The sequence below is a fragment of the Panthera pardus genome, unplaced genomic scaffold (genome assembly GCF_024362965.1).
Source record: "Panthera pardus isolate Hobbes unplaced genomic scaffold, ASM2436296v1 HiC_scaffold_6, whole genome shotgun sequence".
Lineage (NCBI taxonomy): Eukaryota > Metazoa > Chordata > Mammalia > Carnivora > Felidae > Panthera > Panthera pardus.
In genome coordinates, this window is record NW_026526991.1 from 63779612 (window position 1) to 63797505 (window position 17894).

The 17894-nt window shown below is 46.4% G+C and overlaps 1 protein-coding gene across 4 annotated transcripts in view; it reads left to right on the top strand.

Annotated features, from left to right (window-relative positions):
* Positions 1-17894, top strand: part of BIN2 (bridging integrator 2) — a 33952-nt gene that overhangs the window by 13896 nt on the left and 2162 nt on the right. For 2 of the 4 annotated variants that reach the window (XM_019419386.2, XM_019419388.2), the window contains exons 3-11: positions 4529-4583; positions 4883-4977; positions 5695-5790; positions 7241-7348; positions 7657-7742; positions 9377-9452; positions 10919-11001; positions 14688-15408; positions 17601-17681. In XM_019419386.2, coding sequence (XP_019274931.2) covers positions 4529-4583; positions 4883-4977; positions 5695-5790; positions 7241-7348; positions 7657-7742; positions 9377-9452; positions 10919-11001; positions 14688-15408; positions 17601-17681 — 1401 coding nt within the window. The remainder of the gene's footprint in view (positions 1-4528; positions 4584-4882; positions 4978-5694; positions 5791-7240; positions 7349-7656; positions 7743-9376; positions 9453-10918; positions 11002-14687; positions 15409-17600; positions 17682-17894) is intronic. The other 2 variants (XM_019419387.2, XM_019419393.2) reach the window with 2 other exon arrangements.

A 17894-nucleotide genomic window follows, 5' to 3' on the forward strand; every position in this document is an offset into this window, starting at 1 on the left:
ATATAGGGGTTGGAAGGACCAAGTCAGACTCTTTATGGTGATGCCAAGAATTTGGCCAGGTATTCAGAGAGCGGAAGTGCTAAAACGATAAGATTTAGGGCTAGAAATGGTCTGACCCGACATTTATAGATGAGGAAACTGGAACCGGAAAAGTGGAATAACTTGCAAGTCTTTGACTCACAGATGGGGAGGAACCTAAGACCGTAAAAGTCATACCTGAAGAAGAAGGCTAGGATTCTTCAGCCTAGAGACATTTCAGGGTAGGAGGGCAGACAGGTCAGTGAAATAAAATGATACCCACTGGGGGCGCCTGGGTGGCTCAGTCGGTTAAGCGGCCGACTTCGGCTCAGGTCATGATCTCCGGGTCCATGAGTTCGAGCCCAGCGTCGGGCTCTGTGCTGACAGCTCAGAGCCTGGGGCCTGTTTCAGATTCTGTGTCTCCCTCTCTCTGACCCTCCCCCGTTCATGCTCTGTCTCTCTCTGTCTTAAAAATAAATAAACGTTAAAAAAAAAATTAAAAAAAAAATGATACCCACTGGCTTCCCGCTACCCCACTTCCCCCCCATACACACACACACACACACACACACACACACACACACACACGCTTCATCTCCTCAAAGGAAAGAGCAAGAACTCTTCCTAAAGGAAGAACTTTGACCTGGAAGCTTGATCCTAAAACACAGAAGGGGAGTTAGGCTTTTGTGAGGTGCCACGGAAGGCAGAAGGTGTTCACATTTTATGGACTCTGGTATCAGTAGAACCCCCTGGTTTTGAACAGCATACATACAAGTGCATGGTCATGCATGGTAGCCTTGATTACTGATCAGATTTGTCGGGCCATATAATGTCTAATGGGATAAAAACAATTTGAATTTCATTTGTAGAAATTATGCAAGATGGGGGCGCCTGGGTGGCTCAGTCCATTGAGCGTCCGACTTCGGCTCAGGTCATGATCTCGCGGTTCGTGGGTTCGAGCCCCGCGTCGGCCTCTGTGCTGACAGCTCAGAGCCTGCAGCCTGCTTTGGATTTTGTGTCCCCCCTCTCTCTCTGCCCCATCCCTGCTTGTGCTCTGTCTCTCTCTTTCAAAAATGAATAAACATTAAAAAAATTTTTTTGTTAAATAAATTACGCAAGATGGTTTAACAGGTTTTGTTACTCCAATATGTACTTTGGAGACCAAATCTTCATGGTGAGGTAAAAAGTTGAGTTCGTTTTGTTTTCTTTCAAAAAGGAACTTGAAATCCTTGTTAATTTGTATAATCCTCAAAACTCTTTCAAACCTTGGCTGTCACATTTTTAAAACTCTCAAACTTACACCCACCTACCATTTCCATCTTTAAAAGCTTTTATGCACGTTTAACATCTTAGGCTGTTTCAACTTTTTTCCCATGAATGAAAAAGCAAGAAGGAAGTGAAACATCCTTCCTGATGAATGCTGAGTGTTTCTGAATTTTGGTGGCTGACTGACCGTCTCCATCATGCTATTGAAAGCACTTTCTCAAGATTACCAGTGACCTCCAGTTACCAAGTCCAGTTACTGTGACCAGTTGTTCCTGCACTCTAACCTCTCTATAACATCTGAACCACCCCCCCCCCCCCACCGCCCCGGTCATTTCTCTGATGTTCTCCTGATCCTCACTTGCTGTGAAATACCGCACAATGCCGGTTCTTTTCCCACCTCCCTGACAGTGTCTTAGACGCCCTTGAGACTGTGTGTTCATGTCCCTAGAGCCCTGGCATTCAGCTCCAAGGACTTTTCTTTTCTTTTCTTTTCTTTTCTTTTCTTTTCTTTTCTTTTCTTTTCTTTTCTTTTTTCTTTTCTTTTCTTTTCTTTTCTTTTCTTTTCCCTTCCCTTCCCTTCCCTTCCTTTCTCTTCTCTTCTTTTCTTTTCTTTTCTTTAATGTTTATTTACTTTTAAGAGAGAGAGAGTACAAGCAGGGAAGGGGCAGAGAGAGAGGGGGACATAGGATCCAAAGTGGGCTCGGTGCTGACAGCAGAGAGCCCGATGTGGGGCTGAAACTCACAAACTGCAAGATCATGACCTGAGCTGAAGTCAGATGCTTAAAGGCATCCCAGCTCCCAGAACTTTCAACCTGAAGTATGGTTAAGGGTTTGGACTGGCTGGGGCGCCTGGGTGGCTCAGTCAGTTAAGCGTCCGACTTGGGCTCCGGTCGTGATCTCGCGTTTCATGAGTTCAAGCCCCGCATCGGGCTCTGTGCTGACAGCTCAGAACCTGGAGCCTGCTTTGGATTCTGTGTCTCCCCCTCTCTCTGCCCCTCCCCCGCTTATGCTCTCTCTCTGTCCCTCAAAAAATGAATAAATGCTAAAAAAAAAAAAATTTTAAGTTTGGACTGGCTTAGAAGTAAGCGCTGGAGGCAAAAACATGGATGAAATAATTAGTCCAGTTTACTTTGACCCCGAGTTGACCTAGATTTTCTGCTGTGTACACAGTAATCGTCCTTCCTGCAAAGATTTCCGCAGATTAAAAAAAAAAAAGTTTAAGTTGTTAGACTTTTCTGAATATTCAGTTTTTCCTCCCATACATTTGTTTATACTTTTGGTATGCTCAATAGCCTATCTAGTGATGACCACAAACAAATAAAATAAATGAGCAAGTTCACAAGTAGCTTATGGGTATACTTCATAATAATGCATCTCAACTTAAATACTCCTTCACCTGAGCTGGCATGAAGGTCACTGTCCTGACCCACAGGTCTGGCCCCAGGAAACCCCCTTAAGTGGACTGCACCTTTCAGTCCAAGCCCACGTTCCTGAAGTCAGGCTCCAAGAGGTCAATGGTCTAGGCTCAACTCCCAGAAACTGGAGTTCACACAGAGGAAAGAGGCCAGAGTCGGAAGGAGCTTTAAATAACACCATGAGGAACAACAGAGGAAGCCTTTGAAAGAGAAGACTTGGTGCGGGGTATGTGACAGATATCTTCAAACATATGTGCAAGAGAAAGCAGATCTACTCTGAGTACAGAAGGCCAGCCTAAGACCAGTGGGCAAAAGTTCTAATAGAACCTTTTTTTTTGAAATTTATTTATTTATTTTGAGAGAGACAGACAGACAGACAGACAGACAGTGCAGGGGGAAGGGCAGAGACAGACTCCCAAGCAGGTTCCACACCGACAGTGTAGAGCTCCACCCGGGGCTCGAGCTCACGAACTGAGAGATCACGACCAGAGTTGAGATTGAGGGTCAGACGCTTAACAGACTGAGCCACCCAAGTGCCCCTAGGGCTATTTTAAATTGAAGCAGTCTCAGCAAGAAGTCACGAGTTTCTGGTTGCTGGATTCAAGAAGCAGAGGCTCAATGAACATTTGTCAGAGTTAAAACAGAAGTGGGTCACCTGTGGGGTTGAGATAAAAACTTCCAAACTTAAATGATACCTTCCTCTCTTTTCTCCCTTTTTTTTTTTTTTTTTTTTTTTACTAGGGAGGAGACCTAATCTGTGCTTGGGAGTCCTAGCCTTAAAAAATGAGAATCCAGGGGCGCCTGGGTGGCTCAGTCAGTTAAGCATCCGACTTCGGCTCAGGTCATGATCCCATGGCTCATGAATTCCAGCCCCACATCAGGCTCTCTGCTGTCAGTATGGAGCCTACTTTGGATCCCTTTGGATCCTCTGTCCCCCTTTCTCTCTCTACTCCTCCCCCACTCACTCACACACTTTCTGTCTCTGTCTCTCTCTCAATATTAAATAAACATTTTTTAAAATTTTTTTTTAACGTTTATTTATTTTTGAGACAGAGAGAGACAGAGCATGAACGGGGGAGGGGCAGAGAGAGAGGGAGACACAGAATCGGAAGCAGGCTCCAGGCTCTGAGCCATCAGCCCAGAGCCCGACGCGGGGCTTGAACTCACGGACCGCGAGATCGTGACCTGAGCTGAAGTCGGACGCTTAACCGACTGAGCCACCCAGGTGCCCCTTAAATAAACATTTTTAAAAAATGAGAATTCAGATATGGGAACAAAGAAAGAATTGGGTAGATGGATAGAGCTATGGATGAAGCTATTGATGTTGGAACAGGAGGAGAATCAGTGATGAGGCTGTTTGAAGGAGAGTGTAAAGCATGTGATTGATGGAAGGGAAGGGTAAAGTGAGGCAAGGCAGAGAAGGACATCAGGAGAGGAGAGGAATGGTCAGGGTGCACAGGAGGGAGAAGACCTACTGTCTTAAGAAGATGGTAGCAATGTACTTAACCCAGAGAGGAAAGTATAACCCACAGGGTCACGGAGGACACATATTTCCAGCAGAGGAACCCGGGGCGTAGGCTTTTGTTCACTGGATGGGAGAACAAACAGAGGAAAGAAAATCTTCCAGTGCCATGGGAACAATCTCCCAACTTAAAGATAGCCCCCAAAAAGATAACCTACAACTTCTTGGAAAAGAGAACAGAGGCTCATTTATAACATTTGCGGATTCCAGGATTGACGTCTGCTTTGAACGTACTTTTCAACTTTGACCTCTAAGGCGTCTTTCCAAACGTATCTCTTCAGTCACTGAAAGCACTTCTCCCTTTCAGGCAGAAGGCCAGAAGCTCTACAAGGACCTGAAGAACTTCCTTAGCGCTGTCAAAGGTGGGTATTGCGTAGCACAGGGGATTCGAGCTCCTGAGAAGTCTGAGCGCGGAAAGAAAAACAACCATTCTCAGGCATTTGATCACTTACTTGCCTGCCCCTGAGTCCTGGGGCTTGTGGGCAGAGCAAGAGCGACTCGTGCTGTCCCAGCCCCGTCCCGCTTTCCTCACGGATAACCCAAACCTTCTTGGTCTGCGTCCTTCTGAAGTAGACCCACTGATTTTGCCTGTCCACCCGTATGATTATACCAGCCTACTTTGGGGGAAATTTTATGGTAGACGTGACTTCTCTCCTCTCAGTGATGCATGAAAGCTCAAAAAGAGTGTCAGAAACCCTGCAGGAGATCTACAGCAACGAGTGGGACGGTCACGACGAGCTGAAGGCCATCGTAGGGGTAAGAGCGTTTGGGCTAAACACCTCTTCTGGCACTAACTCCTGCCCTCATCTCAGCCTTATCTTTGCTTCTGTATCCCAGCAAATGGATAAACAAAGGAGCCAATCCGCATCGTTCATTTATGTAGCCTCGGTCACGGGCGGTAGCAAAAAGCAGTAACTATGGAAGTCAAAACAAGTTTTCCCTAGTCTACGGATTCCTCCGTTGTTGCCCTTCTCCCCCTCCTAAAACCTTACGGAAGTTTCCGTTCCATAAAACCCAAGTGGTTGGTTTTGAAAGTTAACTTCATGCAGTTTTGTGCTCCCAAATTTGCCTGTCCTCCAAGCTCTAGAGTCCAAAACTCTGACCATCTTTCCTGTTCTTAATCCCTGAGTGTACGTCCAGTGTCTTATAGGGCAGCCCCTTGGGGGAAGGGCTGTTCCTTCACCTGACTTCTTCACCGGAACCCAACGTGATATTCTAAATACAGCGCTCCACCTGTTTCAGATTCTGTGTCTCCCTCTCTCTGTGACCCTCCCCCGTTCATGCTCTGTCTCTCTCTGTCTCAAAAATAAATAAACGTTAAAAAAAATTTTTTTTGAAAAAAAAAAAAAATAAATAAATACAGCGCTCCAAAAAAGGAAGTCTGTGGCAGGCAGAATTTGGGCTTTCCCCTGGTAGGCGGTTGTTGCTGAGAAGTGGGGCCCTCACCACTGTCCTCTGCCTCTGCCCCCACAGAACAATGATCTCCTTTGGGAAGACTACGAAGAGAAATTAGCTGACCAGGCAGTGAGAACCATGGAAAACTACGTAGCCCAGTTCAGCGAGATCAAGGTAATCGGTTTGCAGAGTCAAGGATGGGTCACGGGTGGCCCCTGGAAGTTAGAGAACATACAGGGTAAACGTCCTACATAGAGTTTGAGCCCACAGTCGGGAATGAAGCTCAGGAAAGAGGAGTAAAAGTCTGGGGTCAGATGGGAGGTTAAGGTGGAAGGTTAGAGGTGTGTGAAGGGCATGTTTAGAATTAGATTTGGGTGAAGAAGATTGGAGCTGTTTTTGAATTAGATCTAGGTCAGGGCATCCCTTTTACTTGTGGAAAAAAAACCCAGCCCATCTGTATATTGTAGACAAGAAGAAACTTGGAGGAGTCATGATAACTACATCCGATACTTGGAAGTCTGCTAGGTAAAAGAGGGATGAAACCTCTTCTAAGCTGTTCCAGAAAGCAGAGTTAGAGTTCATTTATTCATTCAACTCCTATTTATTAAACATCTACTCTCTCAGGCGCTGCACTGCTTTTAGATTAATAGGGAGAAATTAGAGGGGTCCTGACTTCAGTCTGTCATCAAGCTTTCAAAAAATGAAATCTGCTGTGAAGTTGGGAATTGTCCATTCTCTGTTCCAGCAGAAATTGGTAAACTACTAATTTGGGATATTGCAGCTCCACGTGTTCAGTAGGAAGCTGGGCCAGATCATCACTAGTCCTTTGAAAATCCATGTTTGAGGGGCGCCTGGGTGGCTCAGTCGGTTAAGCGGCCGACTTCGGCTCAGGTCACGATCTCGCGGTCTGTGAGTTCGAGCCCCGTGTCGGGCTCTGTGCCGACCGCTCAGACCCTGGAGCCTGTTTCAGATTCTGTGTCTCCCTCTCTCTGACCCTCCCCTGTTCATGCTCTGTCTCTCTCTGTCTCAAAGAGAAATAAAAACGTTAAAAAAAAAATTTTTTTTTAAATAAAATCCATGATTGAATATGTAGTTTGGATGAGACTGAGTAGACGGTCTCTCAGTGCACGTAACAAGTTACCATTTTTATTATGCTTCAGGATTTTCAAAGCACTTTATAGTCCGCGTTTGAGCTTTCAAATAACACCGTAGGGGCAGATGAGGCTGCTGATGTTCCAAAAGAGACGTGCCTTGCCCTCCATCACGGGGCTAATAAGTGGCAGCACTGGGAGTAAGACCCAGCACCCCTGACTTTGAATTTAGTTAGATTCTCAAGGCCATGTCACCTGGAGGCTGAACCAGATTTTAGTGGGTTTATAGGAAGTAGTGATGTTTAGTGCAGGCTTCCACATGCTCTGTAGGGTTTCCCTTTACTCTGCCCCCTCCCCCCCGAGAATTCCCATTCTTTCCAAAGAGCGAGGGAGATCCCTTGGGCACAAAACTGTTAGAAAGTGCAGTGCGATAATAGGACCCAGTCATCGTGCCTCTGTGTTGGACACTCTGTCACCTGCATCCTGGCCACCGAAAAGTGACTCTCGAGGCCTCTCTCCTACCTCTGGGCTAGGAAAGAATTGCCAAGCGGGGTCGGAAACTTGTGGACTATGACAGTGCCCGACACCACCTGGAGGCGTTGCAGAATGCCAAGAAGAAAGATGAGGCCAAGACTGCCAAGGTAAAAAAAAAAAAAAAAAAAAAAAAAAAAAACCCTGATAAAACCTTCCTGCCCTCCCGCTGGGCCAGGCTGGGTTTAGGAAACGATAAATCCAGCATCCAGCGTGTCCTGAAGGAAATCCTGTGTTCCCTGACACCAATCCTCTCAGGATAGTCAAACACTCATGGCTTGGGAGGGCACGGGTCTGGGGAAAGAGAGGCTCGGTTCCCAGGAAGTCCCTGAAAAGCCGCAGAGGATCAAGGAGGCACAGCCTCTCCAGCCTTAGACCCAGGACTGAGGGCAACGGCCCTGTCTGTTTCACCCCCTAGGCAGAGGAAGAGTTCAACAAAGCCCAGAGTGTGTTTGAAGACCTGAACCAGGAACTGCTGGAGGAGTTGCCCGCTCTGTATCACAGGTAATGATTGACCTTCAGAAAAGGCCTGGACCCCCGGGCCGCTGGAGGCCCGGGTTACCTGGCAACCCAAACGTGTCACCTGAGCTCTGGTGCAAGAGTGGGATGTGTAGCCTCAGCCCTGCCACTACCTTGCTGGGTGACATTAGGCAAGCTGCCTTATCGCCCCAGACCCTGCTTACTTCACCGGCGGTACGGAGCTAACCACGCCTGCCCTGCCAGCTTTTCCAGTTTAAAGGCAAGGTGCTTCTTGGACAGGAGCGATCTTGGCAAGTAGATGGCCGTCATCACGCGAGCCAGGAGTATATGGTTCCGTGCCTCGGTGTGCACTGTCTTAAGCCGGCTTGGCTCACGAACATCCGGCTTGATGGAGACGCTAAGCCACGGGATGATTATTTCTATTAATGATGTCTTTGCTTCACAGGAGGTAAACATGTTGTAGACGTAAATCTCCCACATTGGGAGGAGGCGTCTGAGTAGAAATTGTCTTTGTGTCCGACTTTTCATTGTATGAGATATGCTGTAATGGCAGCTGTAGTCAGTATTTTATATTGCCACTTAATATCAGTCTCTGTATGATGGAGCCTTTTTTTTTTTTAATGTTTCTTTATTTTTGAGACAGAGAGAGACAGAGCATGAGCAGGGAAGGGGCAGAGAGAGAGGGAGACACAGAATGTGAAGCAGGCTCCAGGCTCTGAGCTGTCAGCACAGAGCCCGACGCGGGGCTTGAACTCAAGGACCGCGAGATCATGACCTGAGCCGAAGTGGGCCGCTTAACCGACTGAGCCACCCAGGCGCCCCGGGTGGAGCCTTTTTAATCACTACACGTATTCTAAGACACCAGTTAATGTGACTCCTAATTTAAATAGCATTGCAATTTCATACAGTTTCTTTAAATGTAAATTTCCCCCATTCATTCACAGTAGAATTCTGCCAATGTGCCTTCGGCTTCATCGAAGCCCAGGTATTGCACAATGAGAAAGAATAATTATTTATGATAATAATTATAATGGTATGGCCTTATATTTTTACAGCACTTTAAAAAGTCTTTAGAGGGGCGCCTGGGTGGCTCAGTCGGTTGGGCGGCCGACTTCAGCTCAGGTCATGATCTCGCGGTCCTTGAGTTCGAGCCCCGCGTCGGGCTCTGTGCTGACAGCTTGGAGCCTGGAGCCTGTTTCAGATTCTGTGTCTCCCTCTCTCTGACCCTCCCCTGTTCATGCTCTGTCTCTCTCTGTCTCAAAAATAAATAAACGTTAAATAAATAAATAAATAAATAAATAAATAAATAAATAAATAAATAAAAATAAAAAGTCTTTAGAGTACTTTCATATCTACGTTAGTACCTAAAGGGCCTGGATCAAGATAGCTTCACGCACCTAGAGGTCTCATGTTTTGGCATCAGGCTGGGCCGATAAGTGTCTCCCCTGACCTTCCCACTCTTCTGAGAGCCCAGTGTGCTACTGGCCTCACCCTGACAAATCCAGATCACATCCTGAGTCTAGGGTGCAGGGTGCTTTTCTCTGAGGGCTCTTCGTGTCCTCTGGTGTTGGCTTAAGCTCCTCCCTTGTATCTCAAAGATTTCCTTTACCATCGCTCACCTGCATGTGGTCTTGTTTCTGTTTTTTGGCCCCTGATAGTCGTATTGGCTGTTACGTGACCATCTTCCAGAACATCTCCAACCTGAGGGATGTCTTCTACAGGGAGATGAGCAAGGTGAGAAACATCTTGGCGAATGTGGACAGCTAGGTGGGTCTTCCTAGGAAATGTGAAAGTAGCCCTAACTTACATAAGCTCATTAAATATTGATATTGGCAGCACGGGTTTTTACCTTTTTCTCATGAGGAGATAATAGCACTTGACTGACATTGTTGAACTGGGTTAAAGCACCTGTACCTGCCTCAGAGGGCCCTCCCCGTCTCCATTAACAACTGAATAATGGCAGCCAAACTTGAGCTTCAGATGAATAAAGGAGGTAGGCCTTTGGAAGGAATAGCTGACATGGGGAACCAAGCTGTGAAATCTTTTATTTTCATTTATTTTATTATTTTTTTTAACGTTTATTTATTTTTGAGAGAGAGAGAGAGAGAGAGAGAGAGCACGCGCACACAAGCAGGGGAAGGGCAGAGAGAGGGGGAGACATAGAATCGGAAGCAGGCTCCAGGCTCTGGGCTGTCAGCAGAGAGCCCAATGTGGGGCTCGAACTCACGAACCCCTTAACGGACTGAGCCACCCAGGCGCCCCTTTATTTTTTATTTTAAGTAAACACTGTGCCACATGCAGAACTCAAACTCACGACTGCAAGACCAAGAGTCACATACTGTACCGACTGAGCCAGCCAGGAGTCCCAGGCTGTGGAAATCTTTATCTTCTGTTGCTAGGGAGCAAGGAGGGTGGTGTTTTGGTTTTTTTTTTTAATTTTTTATTTTTTTTACATTTATTTATTTTTGAGAGACAGAGTGAGACAAAGTGAGAGCGGGGGAGGGGCAGAGAGAGAGGGAGACACAGGATCGGAAGCAGGCTCCAGGCTCTAAGCCATCAGCACAGAGCCTGACGTGGGGCTCGAACCCGCAGACCATGAGATCATGACCTGAGCCGAAGTCGGACGCTCAACCGACTGAGCCACCCAGGCGCCGCAAGGAGGGCGGTGTTTAAACACAGGTCGGTTTCTCAGGTAGTTGGGCGTGAATGGAGAAGGCCAGTCCTATGCAGTGACAGGCAGCCACACAACATGACCTCATGGGGTCTTTTCTAGTCCTGGGATTCCAAGACTCTTTGCTATTACAACATTAACTGAATTCGTGCACACATCCACATGTTCCTGTCCGCAGTTTCTTGAGCTAAATTATGGTTTGCCTCGTTAATATTACAATGGGTTTTTATTGCCTGGATTACCTGAGAGAAGCTAGAACCTCAAATCAAACGTCAGACATCAAGGACCCAGCCTTGAGGGAGGGAGCTGCCAGTCTGATGGAAGAGACAGAGCTTAGGACACAGACAAGTCAAGGAAGAAGGGGTGGCAGGACAGGACCCTAGACACTAGTGCAAAAGAGATGAGGAGGAGTTTTATAGTTAAGGGTGGGGAGGTTTTATCTGGGGAACTGTCTGAAAGGGAGAAGAGAAGGGATATGCCAGTCTCAGGTTCCCTCTGGCTAGCAACCCGTCTCTCTTGCTGGCTCTAGCTGAACCACAGTCTCTACGAGGTGATGAGCAAACTGGAGAAGCAACATTCCAACAAGGTCTTTGTGGTGAAGGGAGTATCAAGGTGAGCAACTTCTGAGACTCTTGGCTGCTTCCCTTGTCCTGTGAACACTCGCAGCACTCCCATTTCCATCCCCGATCCTGGCCTTCCCTTCACGGTCATGTGCATGATGTTGGTTGTTACTTGTTTTTTGTAAAGAGTTTGGGTTTGGTTTTTTGTTTTTTTTGTTTTTTGGTTTTATTTTGAGAAAGAGAGCACGCGTGCACACACAGGCAAGAAAAAGAGCGGGGGGAAGAGGGGAGGGAAGGGCAGAGAGAGGGAGAGAGAATCCCAAACTCACAAACCACAAGATCATGACCTGAGCGAAAGTCAGACCCTTACCAACTGAGCCACCCAGGCGCCCCACTTTGTTGTTTGTATTATGCCTCCTATAAATTCTTTTTTTTTGTATGAAATATTTCAGCTATCACTAAAGGTATAAAAAAATACAATAAAAAAAGAATAATACAATAAATAGCCATACAGTTACCACCAGATTTAAGAAATCAGCTATTATATGTATCATTGAAGCACACGGTGTCCCTTCCCCACTCACTTTCTCTTCCTGCCCCCTCTCCAAAGGTGACCACTGTCTTAAATTTCGTATTTCTTTTTCCCATGTATGTCTTTTTACTTTTCTTATACACATACACGCATGCAAACCGTTTTGCATGTTTTCAAACTTTGTAAACTGGAATCATACTTGACGTGTTCTTTTGCAACTTCTTTCTGTTCTCTTCATACCGTTTGTGACATTCGTTTATCCTGTTGCTACGTGTTACCAGCTCTTGTCTTTCCTTTCCCCTGACTGTGATGGATGCTGTTGTGTGGCTGTCCACAATTTATTTTTCTGTCCTCTTGCTGATAGACATCTGGGTTGTTTTCCAGTTTCTTGCTATCACAAATAATGTTACAGCGGACACAGCTTGCATTTCTCTTTGTGTGTATCACCAAGAGTTTCTTTAGGGTGTACATTTGGAGGGGAATTGCCGAGTCATAGTCTGCACATGGGCTTCTTCAGCCTTGCTAGGGATTGTCATTGTCAAATGGCTCTCCCAAGTGACTGCTGGAATTTACAACTCACCAGGAGTAGTAAAAGCCCCCCAGTGCTCCATGTTCTTGCTACATATGACGCTGTCAGACCTATTTAGTTTTCTAAACTAATGGGTATGAAGTGGAATTTTTGCAATTTAATTCACACTCCACAATCGCTGGTTACCCTGAGCATCTTTTCGTGTTACTGGCCATTTAAGGTTCCTTTCTGTGACTTTCCAGTTTAACCTTGTTTTCACATTTTTCACTTGGGTTGTTTACCTTTTTCTTAAAATTTTTTTAATGTGTATTTATTTTTGAGAAAGAGAGAGTGAGTGCGTGAGCTGGGGAGGGGGCGGAGAGACCAGGACAGAGGACCTGAAGCCACCTCTGCCCTGATAGCAGTAAGCCCAATGTGGGACTCAGACTCACAAACTGTGAGATCATGACCTGAGCGAAAGCCGGATGCTTAACGAACTGAGCCACCCAGGCGCCCCTGTTTACCCTTTTTTAAAATTGATTTATAGGAGGTATTTTTTGTGTTTGTTCTGGATATTAATACTTTAATGCTATGCATTGCAAATACCTTCTCAATTGTATGACTTTCTTCTCATGTGTGTGTGTGTGTGTGTGTGTGTGTGTTGTCTATTGCCTTCATACATTCTTTATGCTGGTAAACATAAGCAGTTCAGTGGTCCCTCAGAATATGATCACTTTCTCATTCTGAAGCCTTTGATTCCTTCTACGTACAAGGTTTTATGCTGAGAGTTAGAGACCCAAAGACATAGGAGACTTGTCCTTTCCCTGAAGTGATTTACCAAAAGTTGAAAGGACAGAAAATGTACCCATGGAGACAAGGAACAATATAAGCTTGCACATATAAGTACTCAATGAGACCAGTAGGAATTCCAGAGAAGTAAGTATCTGCCATTGCAGGGATGGTCAGGGTAGACTTTTAAAGGAGGTGGTGAAACTGATCTTGGGACTTAAAGGAAGCATCAGGCTCACATTTGTTATTTGTATTATCCATTTAGCAGTCTGTTATAGCAATTTGTTTAGTGATTACAAATCATCACTAAAGGGTCAATGTAGATTTCCTAAACGAATTCCCTTTTTGCTCCAAAAATTCTGTTTCTCCATTTCTCAGCATTTAGAGACAGAATTCTCTGTAGTGGTCCATTTGTCTGAAACTTACTATCACGGACACCAAGATGTCCCAGAACCTCGTAGGGAAATGTGGTTTTTTTCTGGCTATGTCCTGGGCCTCTAAAGCTACTGACCCTAGAATGTCAGTGTTAGAAATAACCTCTGTCGCTCAGCTTATTATCTCACATCAGAAACTCCCACAAGGCCAGAACGAAGTTTTTCTCTTTCTCTGCCTATTCCCATCTCCCATCCTTGTGCCAACATAATTGGTATCTGTCGAGTAAATATCTGTGGGTTGCTTAATCAATTTGTAGACAGTACATAGGAGGCCCCTGAGGTGAGGAGGACTCAAGCTGACGTTGGCCATACAAGCACTCGGCACCGTGTCCGGCCTACTGAATACGTAGAGTCAGTTTTCATTATTCATGGTCATTGTGTTCCATAAAGTCACCGTGACCACTGGATTAGCGAATACTCAACCATTACTCCTAAGGGAGACACGGAGTTAGGTTCCCATAAGACCCCACTCCTAGCATTTTCATCAGCCAATCAGTACGTAACCTTGTCTTCTTGTGTGTGTTTCTGTTGAAAGACACCTTGTTGTTGACTCCTAGCCCACAACACCAAAACTCCTCCCTGAGGGAAGCTTATCTGACAGGCATTTTTTCCTCTGTGAGGCACATCACAGTCGTCTCGCTCTAAGCACTTTACTGCTATACTTGGGAGGCCATTCTAACAGCAAAATCACCAACGAAAAGCACACTGTGAGAGACATGGCAAAAAGGACATGTTTGCGGTTGTAAGAGCTGAAACCAGGCAGAGGGTTGCCTGGTTAGACCTTGGCTGGGAAAGTGCCCTTCAGGCACCCACTTTTCAAAGCTCGCGTCGTGTCCGTGGCTGGCTGCAAAAGAAAGCATCGTGAGTGTTCATTTTGGAGTTACAAATCAATTTTGGGGACCAGGTGAATTTGCAAATAGAGAGTCCACAAGAATCAACTGTGTATCACCTGTGAATCTTTTCCCCAGAGAAAACATCCTGTCAGCATTTTTCTATGTTTCTTTCCAGTCTTGCTTTCTTTATACATTTTTTTACGTAATTGAGATCGTGATATATATAACATGTTATAGCCTCTTTTGCACTATATAACAGAAGCATTATCGCAAAGTATACAAGCTTTCTCATGTCTTAAATTTTTTTAATGTTTTTGAAGGAGAGAGAGACAGACAGACAGAGCATGAGCGGGGGGAGGAGCAGAGAGAGAGGGAGACACAGAATCCGAAGCAGGCTCCAGGCTCTGAGCTGTCAGCACAGAGCCCGACGCGGGGCTCGAACTCACAAACCGTGAGATCATGACCTGAGCCGAAGTCGGGCGCTCAACCGACTGAGCCACCCTGGCGTCCCCAAGCTTTCCCATATCTTCGATGGCTTTGTTCTATTTTCTTATGATGTGCATGCATCATTATTTACGTGGGGGTATTTAGGTTGCTTCCAGGTCTCAGCTCTTCTGAATCTGAACGCTCTTACTTTTTTAGCAGCAGCAGACGCTCTTTAGTCATCTCTTCCCCAGTTCGAACATCCGCAGTCTCCAGCCCTCTCACCTCACCTACCAGTCCCTCCGCACTTTCTTTGAAGAATGAAGGGGACTCCATCTCAGCAAGCGAAGAAGAGCTGGCATCTGATCTGGCCCCGCGAGAAGATGATGCTGAGATTAAAGAGCCCTTAAAAGACCAGGAAGAAGAAGTGGAAGAGTCTGAAGCTAGCTCCTCCGAGGAGGAAGAGCCTCTGCCAGCTTGCAACGGCCCCACCCAGGCCCAGCCCTCTCCCACCATTGAGGACGGCAAGTCCCAAGAGGAAGCGCTCCCTGGCTCCCCATCTCCATCACCAGGCGGACCCCTTCTCCCTTCAGAACAGCCCTCATCTCCCCCAGAAGTGGTCCTCCGAACCCGTACCTCAAGTGAAGGGTCCGAACAACCGAAGAAGAGAGCCCCTGTCCAGAGGACCTCCGCACCTCCTAATAGGCCGCCTCCGCCCAGAGCCACTCCCAGCCCCAGGCACTCCTTGGGGAACTTCCCCTCCAGCCTTCCAGCCTCTGAACAGGGCTCGCCCACCAGTCCTAGGGCCCTCTTGGAGGCTTCTCCTGACCCCCAGCCACCAGAGAAGCCAGTAAGAACTCCTGAGGCCAGAGAAAAGGAGAACATCAGCAATCTGAACCCAGAAGAACTTTGTACTTCCCCTACCTTGATGTCCTCTGAGGTGAGATTGGGTCTGGTTGAGTCTTTATTCCCTTTTACGTCCTCCATGTAGATTACCTTTACTACAGTCAGCTTGCCCCAGGTGATAAGATCTTCTGTCATTAGGGTTACAGTTTCCAGGATATTCTCGGACGCCTTTTTGGTCCTGGGCATCGTTTCACAGATTCATAGCAACTAATCTAGTGACCTGTACTCTCAGGGTGGTTGACTTCTGCAAAGGGCTTATCTCTCATATTATTATTATTGTTATGAACAGATTCTTATTCATTTCTTTCTTTTGCTCCCAAGTTCTGGGAGTTCCCAAGGTAAAGAATCTACAACGGGGCTCCTGGGTGGCTCAGTCGGTTAAGGGTCCGTCTTCGGCTCAGGTCATGATCTCAAAGTTTGTGGGTTCGAGCCCCGTGTCAGGCTCTGTGCTGACAGCTCAGAGCCTGGAGCCTGCTTCCGATTCTGTGTCTCCTCTCTCTGTTCCTCCCCTTCTCACACTCTGTCTCTCTCTCTCAAAAATAAATAAAGATTAAAAAAAAATTTTTTTTTAAAGAAAAAGAATCTACAACTGGCACCCTGAGCTTTACATTTTTTAGTAGGGACAGGGAGGAGGGTCTCATTCCAGTTCATCATACTTGTGACTACAGTAAGAAAAATGGCATCTGCAAATTTCCAAGGTGCATCTTCTGTGATGAGAGAGGCGTAGAAGAAGGAACTCACAGGGGAAAGTCAGGCAAAAGGGATTGTCTTTTGAAAGGTGAGGATATGAATGAGAAAAGGATTGTGTTAAAATAGAGACAGAGACCTGTGGAGAGCGACCAGTTCTGCAAAGGATCTGGAAATCAAGTTGTATTCTATTCAAATTACACGGAAAGGCTACATCATATCAAAGAGAGATTTGACTTGTTCTATGAGATTTCTGAGGGCAGAACTGTGTGTAATTTTTTTTTCAAGTACATTTTGGATCAATATAAGGTAAACATTCAGTGATTAGCTCTGCTAAAAAATGATATGGAGGGGCACCTGGGTGGCTTGGGCGGTTAAGCGTCCGACTTCAGCTCAGGTCATGATCTCACGGTCCGTGAGTTCGAGCCCCGCATCGGGCTCTGTGCTGACAGCTCGGAGCCTGGAGCCTGTTTCAGATTCTGTGTCTCCCTCTATCTCTGCCCCTCCCCTGTTCATGCTCTGTCTCTCTCTGTCTCAAAAATAAATAAACGTTAAAAAAAAATTTTTTTTAAATGATATGGAAAACCCATTTCAAATATAGGGAGAAGGAAGCACAGGGACTTCCAAAAACCAAAATAGGATAGGCCACCTTGAGAAATAGCCCCCGTCCCTTGCTGTTGAAAGCTAAGAATATATGATCACCCGTCAGGTGCATTATAGAGAAGATTATGGTGAGACACCTCACTAGATGGCACCGAGATTCATTCATTCATTCATTCCATAATTACTTACTGAGTCCCTGCTATGTGCCAGGCACTCTTCTAGGAGGTGGGATATTACAGTGAGCAAAACACAAAATTCTCTGCCTTCCTGCATCTCACATTCTAGTGGCTAGGGGGTGGGGAGAATAAGGGAGATAGGCAAGAAACGATAAATAAGTAAAATTACAATTTAGTGTTGATAAGAGATCTAGAGAGAAATTAAGTAGGGGAAGGCACAGGGAGCGAAGGCTAAATTGGAGGTTTTTTTAAAAAAATTTTTTTTAATGTTTACTTATTTTTGAGAGACAGAGCATGAGTGGGGGAGGAGCAGAGAGAGGGAGACACAGAATCCAAAGCAGGCTCCAGGCTCCGGGCTGTCAGCAACAGAACCCGACACGGGGCTCAAACCCAGGAGCCGTGAGATCATGCCCTGAGCCGAAGTCAGGTGCTCAACTGACTGAGCCACCCAGGCGCCCCGGCTAAATTGCAGTTTTAAACGGTGTGGTCAAAGGAAACATTTGGGCAATGAAGGAGGCCGGGGCATGAGCCACGTGGATATCTGGGAGTCTGAGATTCCTGGTGCCCCTCGGTTCACACCACCCCGTGACTGCCTGTGCCTCACTGAGGGCTGACCAGGCTACCTTGAGAGCCTCCTGGTATCTGGACATAGGCACCATGCCAGTACTGTGGGCACCAGCTAACAGACAAAGCATCCAGGGTGGCATCCAGGGTGTGAAGGCGTGGGACTTCCTCATACATTGTCCGCTTTGATCCACAGGTTTTTTCAGAGTCTGACAAGGCAAAGAAGATAGAAGACAAGGAAGAGAACAAGAAGCTGGGCTTCGCCGACTCCCCTGAGGTACTAACATCTAAGTCGTCAACGCCCTTATGCCCTCGGTCTTGATCCACGTGAGGCACTGAAGGTCCTAACGGGGCAAGATCTAGAACTTGCCCCTTGTTGGCTTCTCGTGTGAGGAAGCTATGCTGACTGGGAGAAATAGGCAGGACTTGTGGACAGTGAATAAGTGCAGGCTAACCGTGGGATTTTGAACGGGTAAAGTGTAGCCACTTT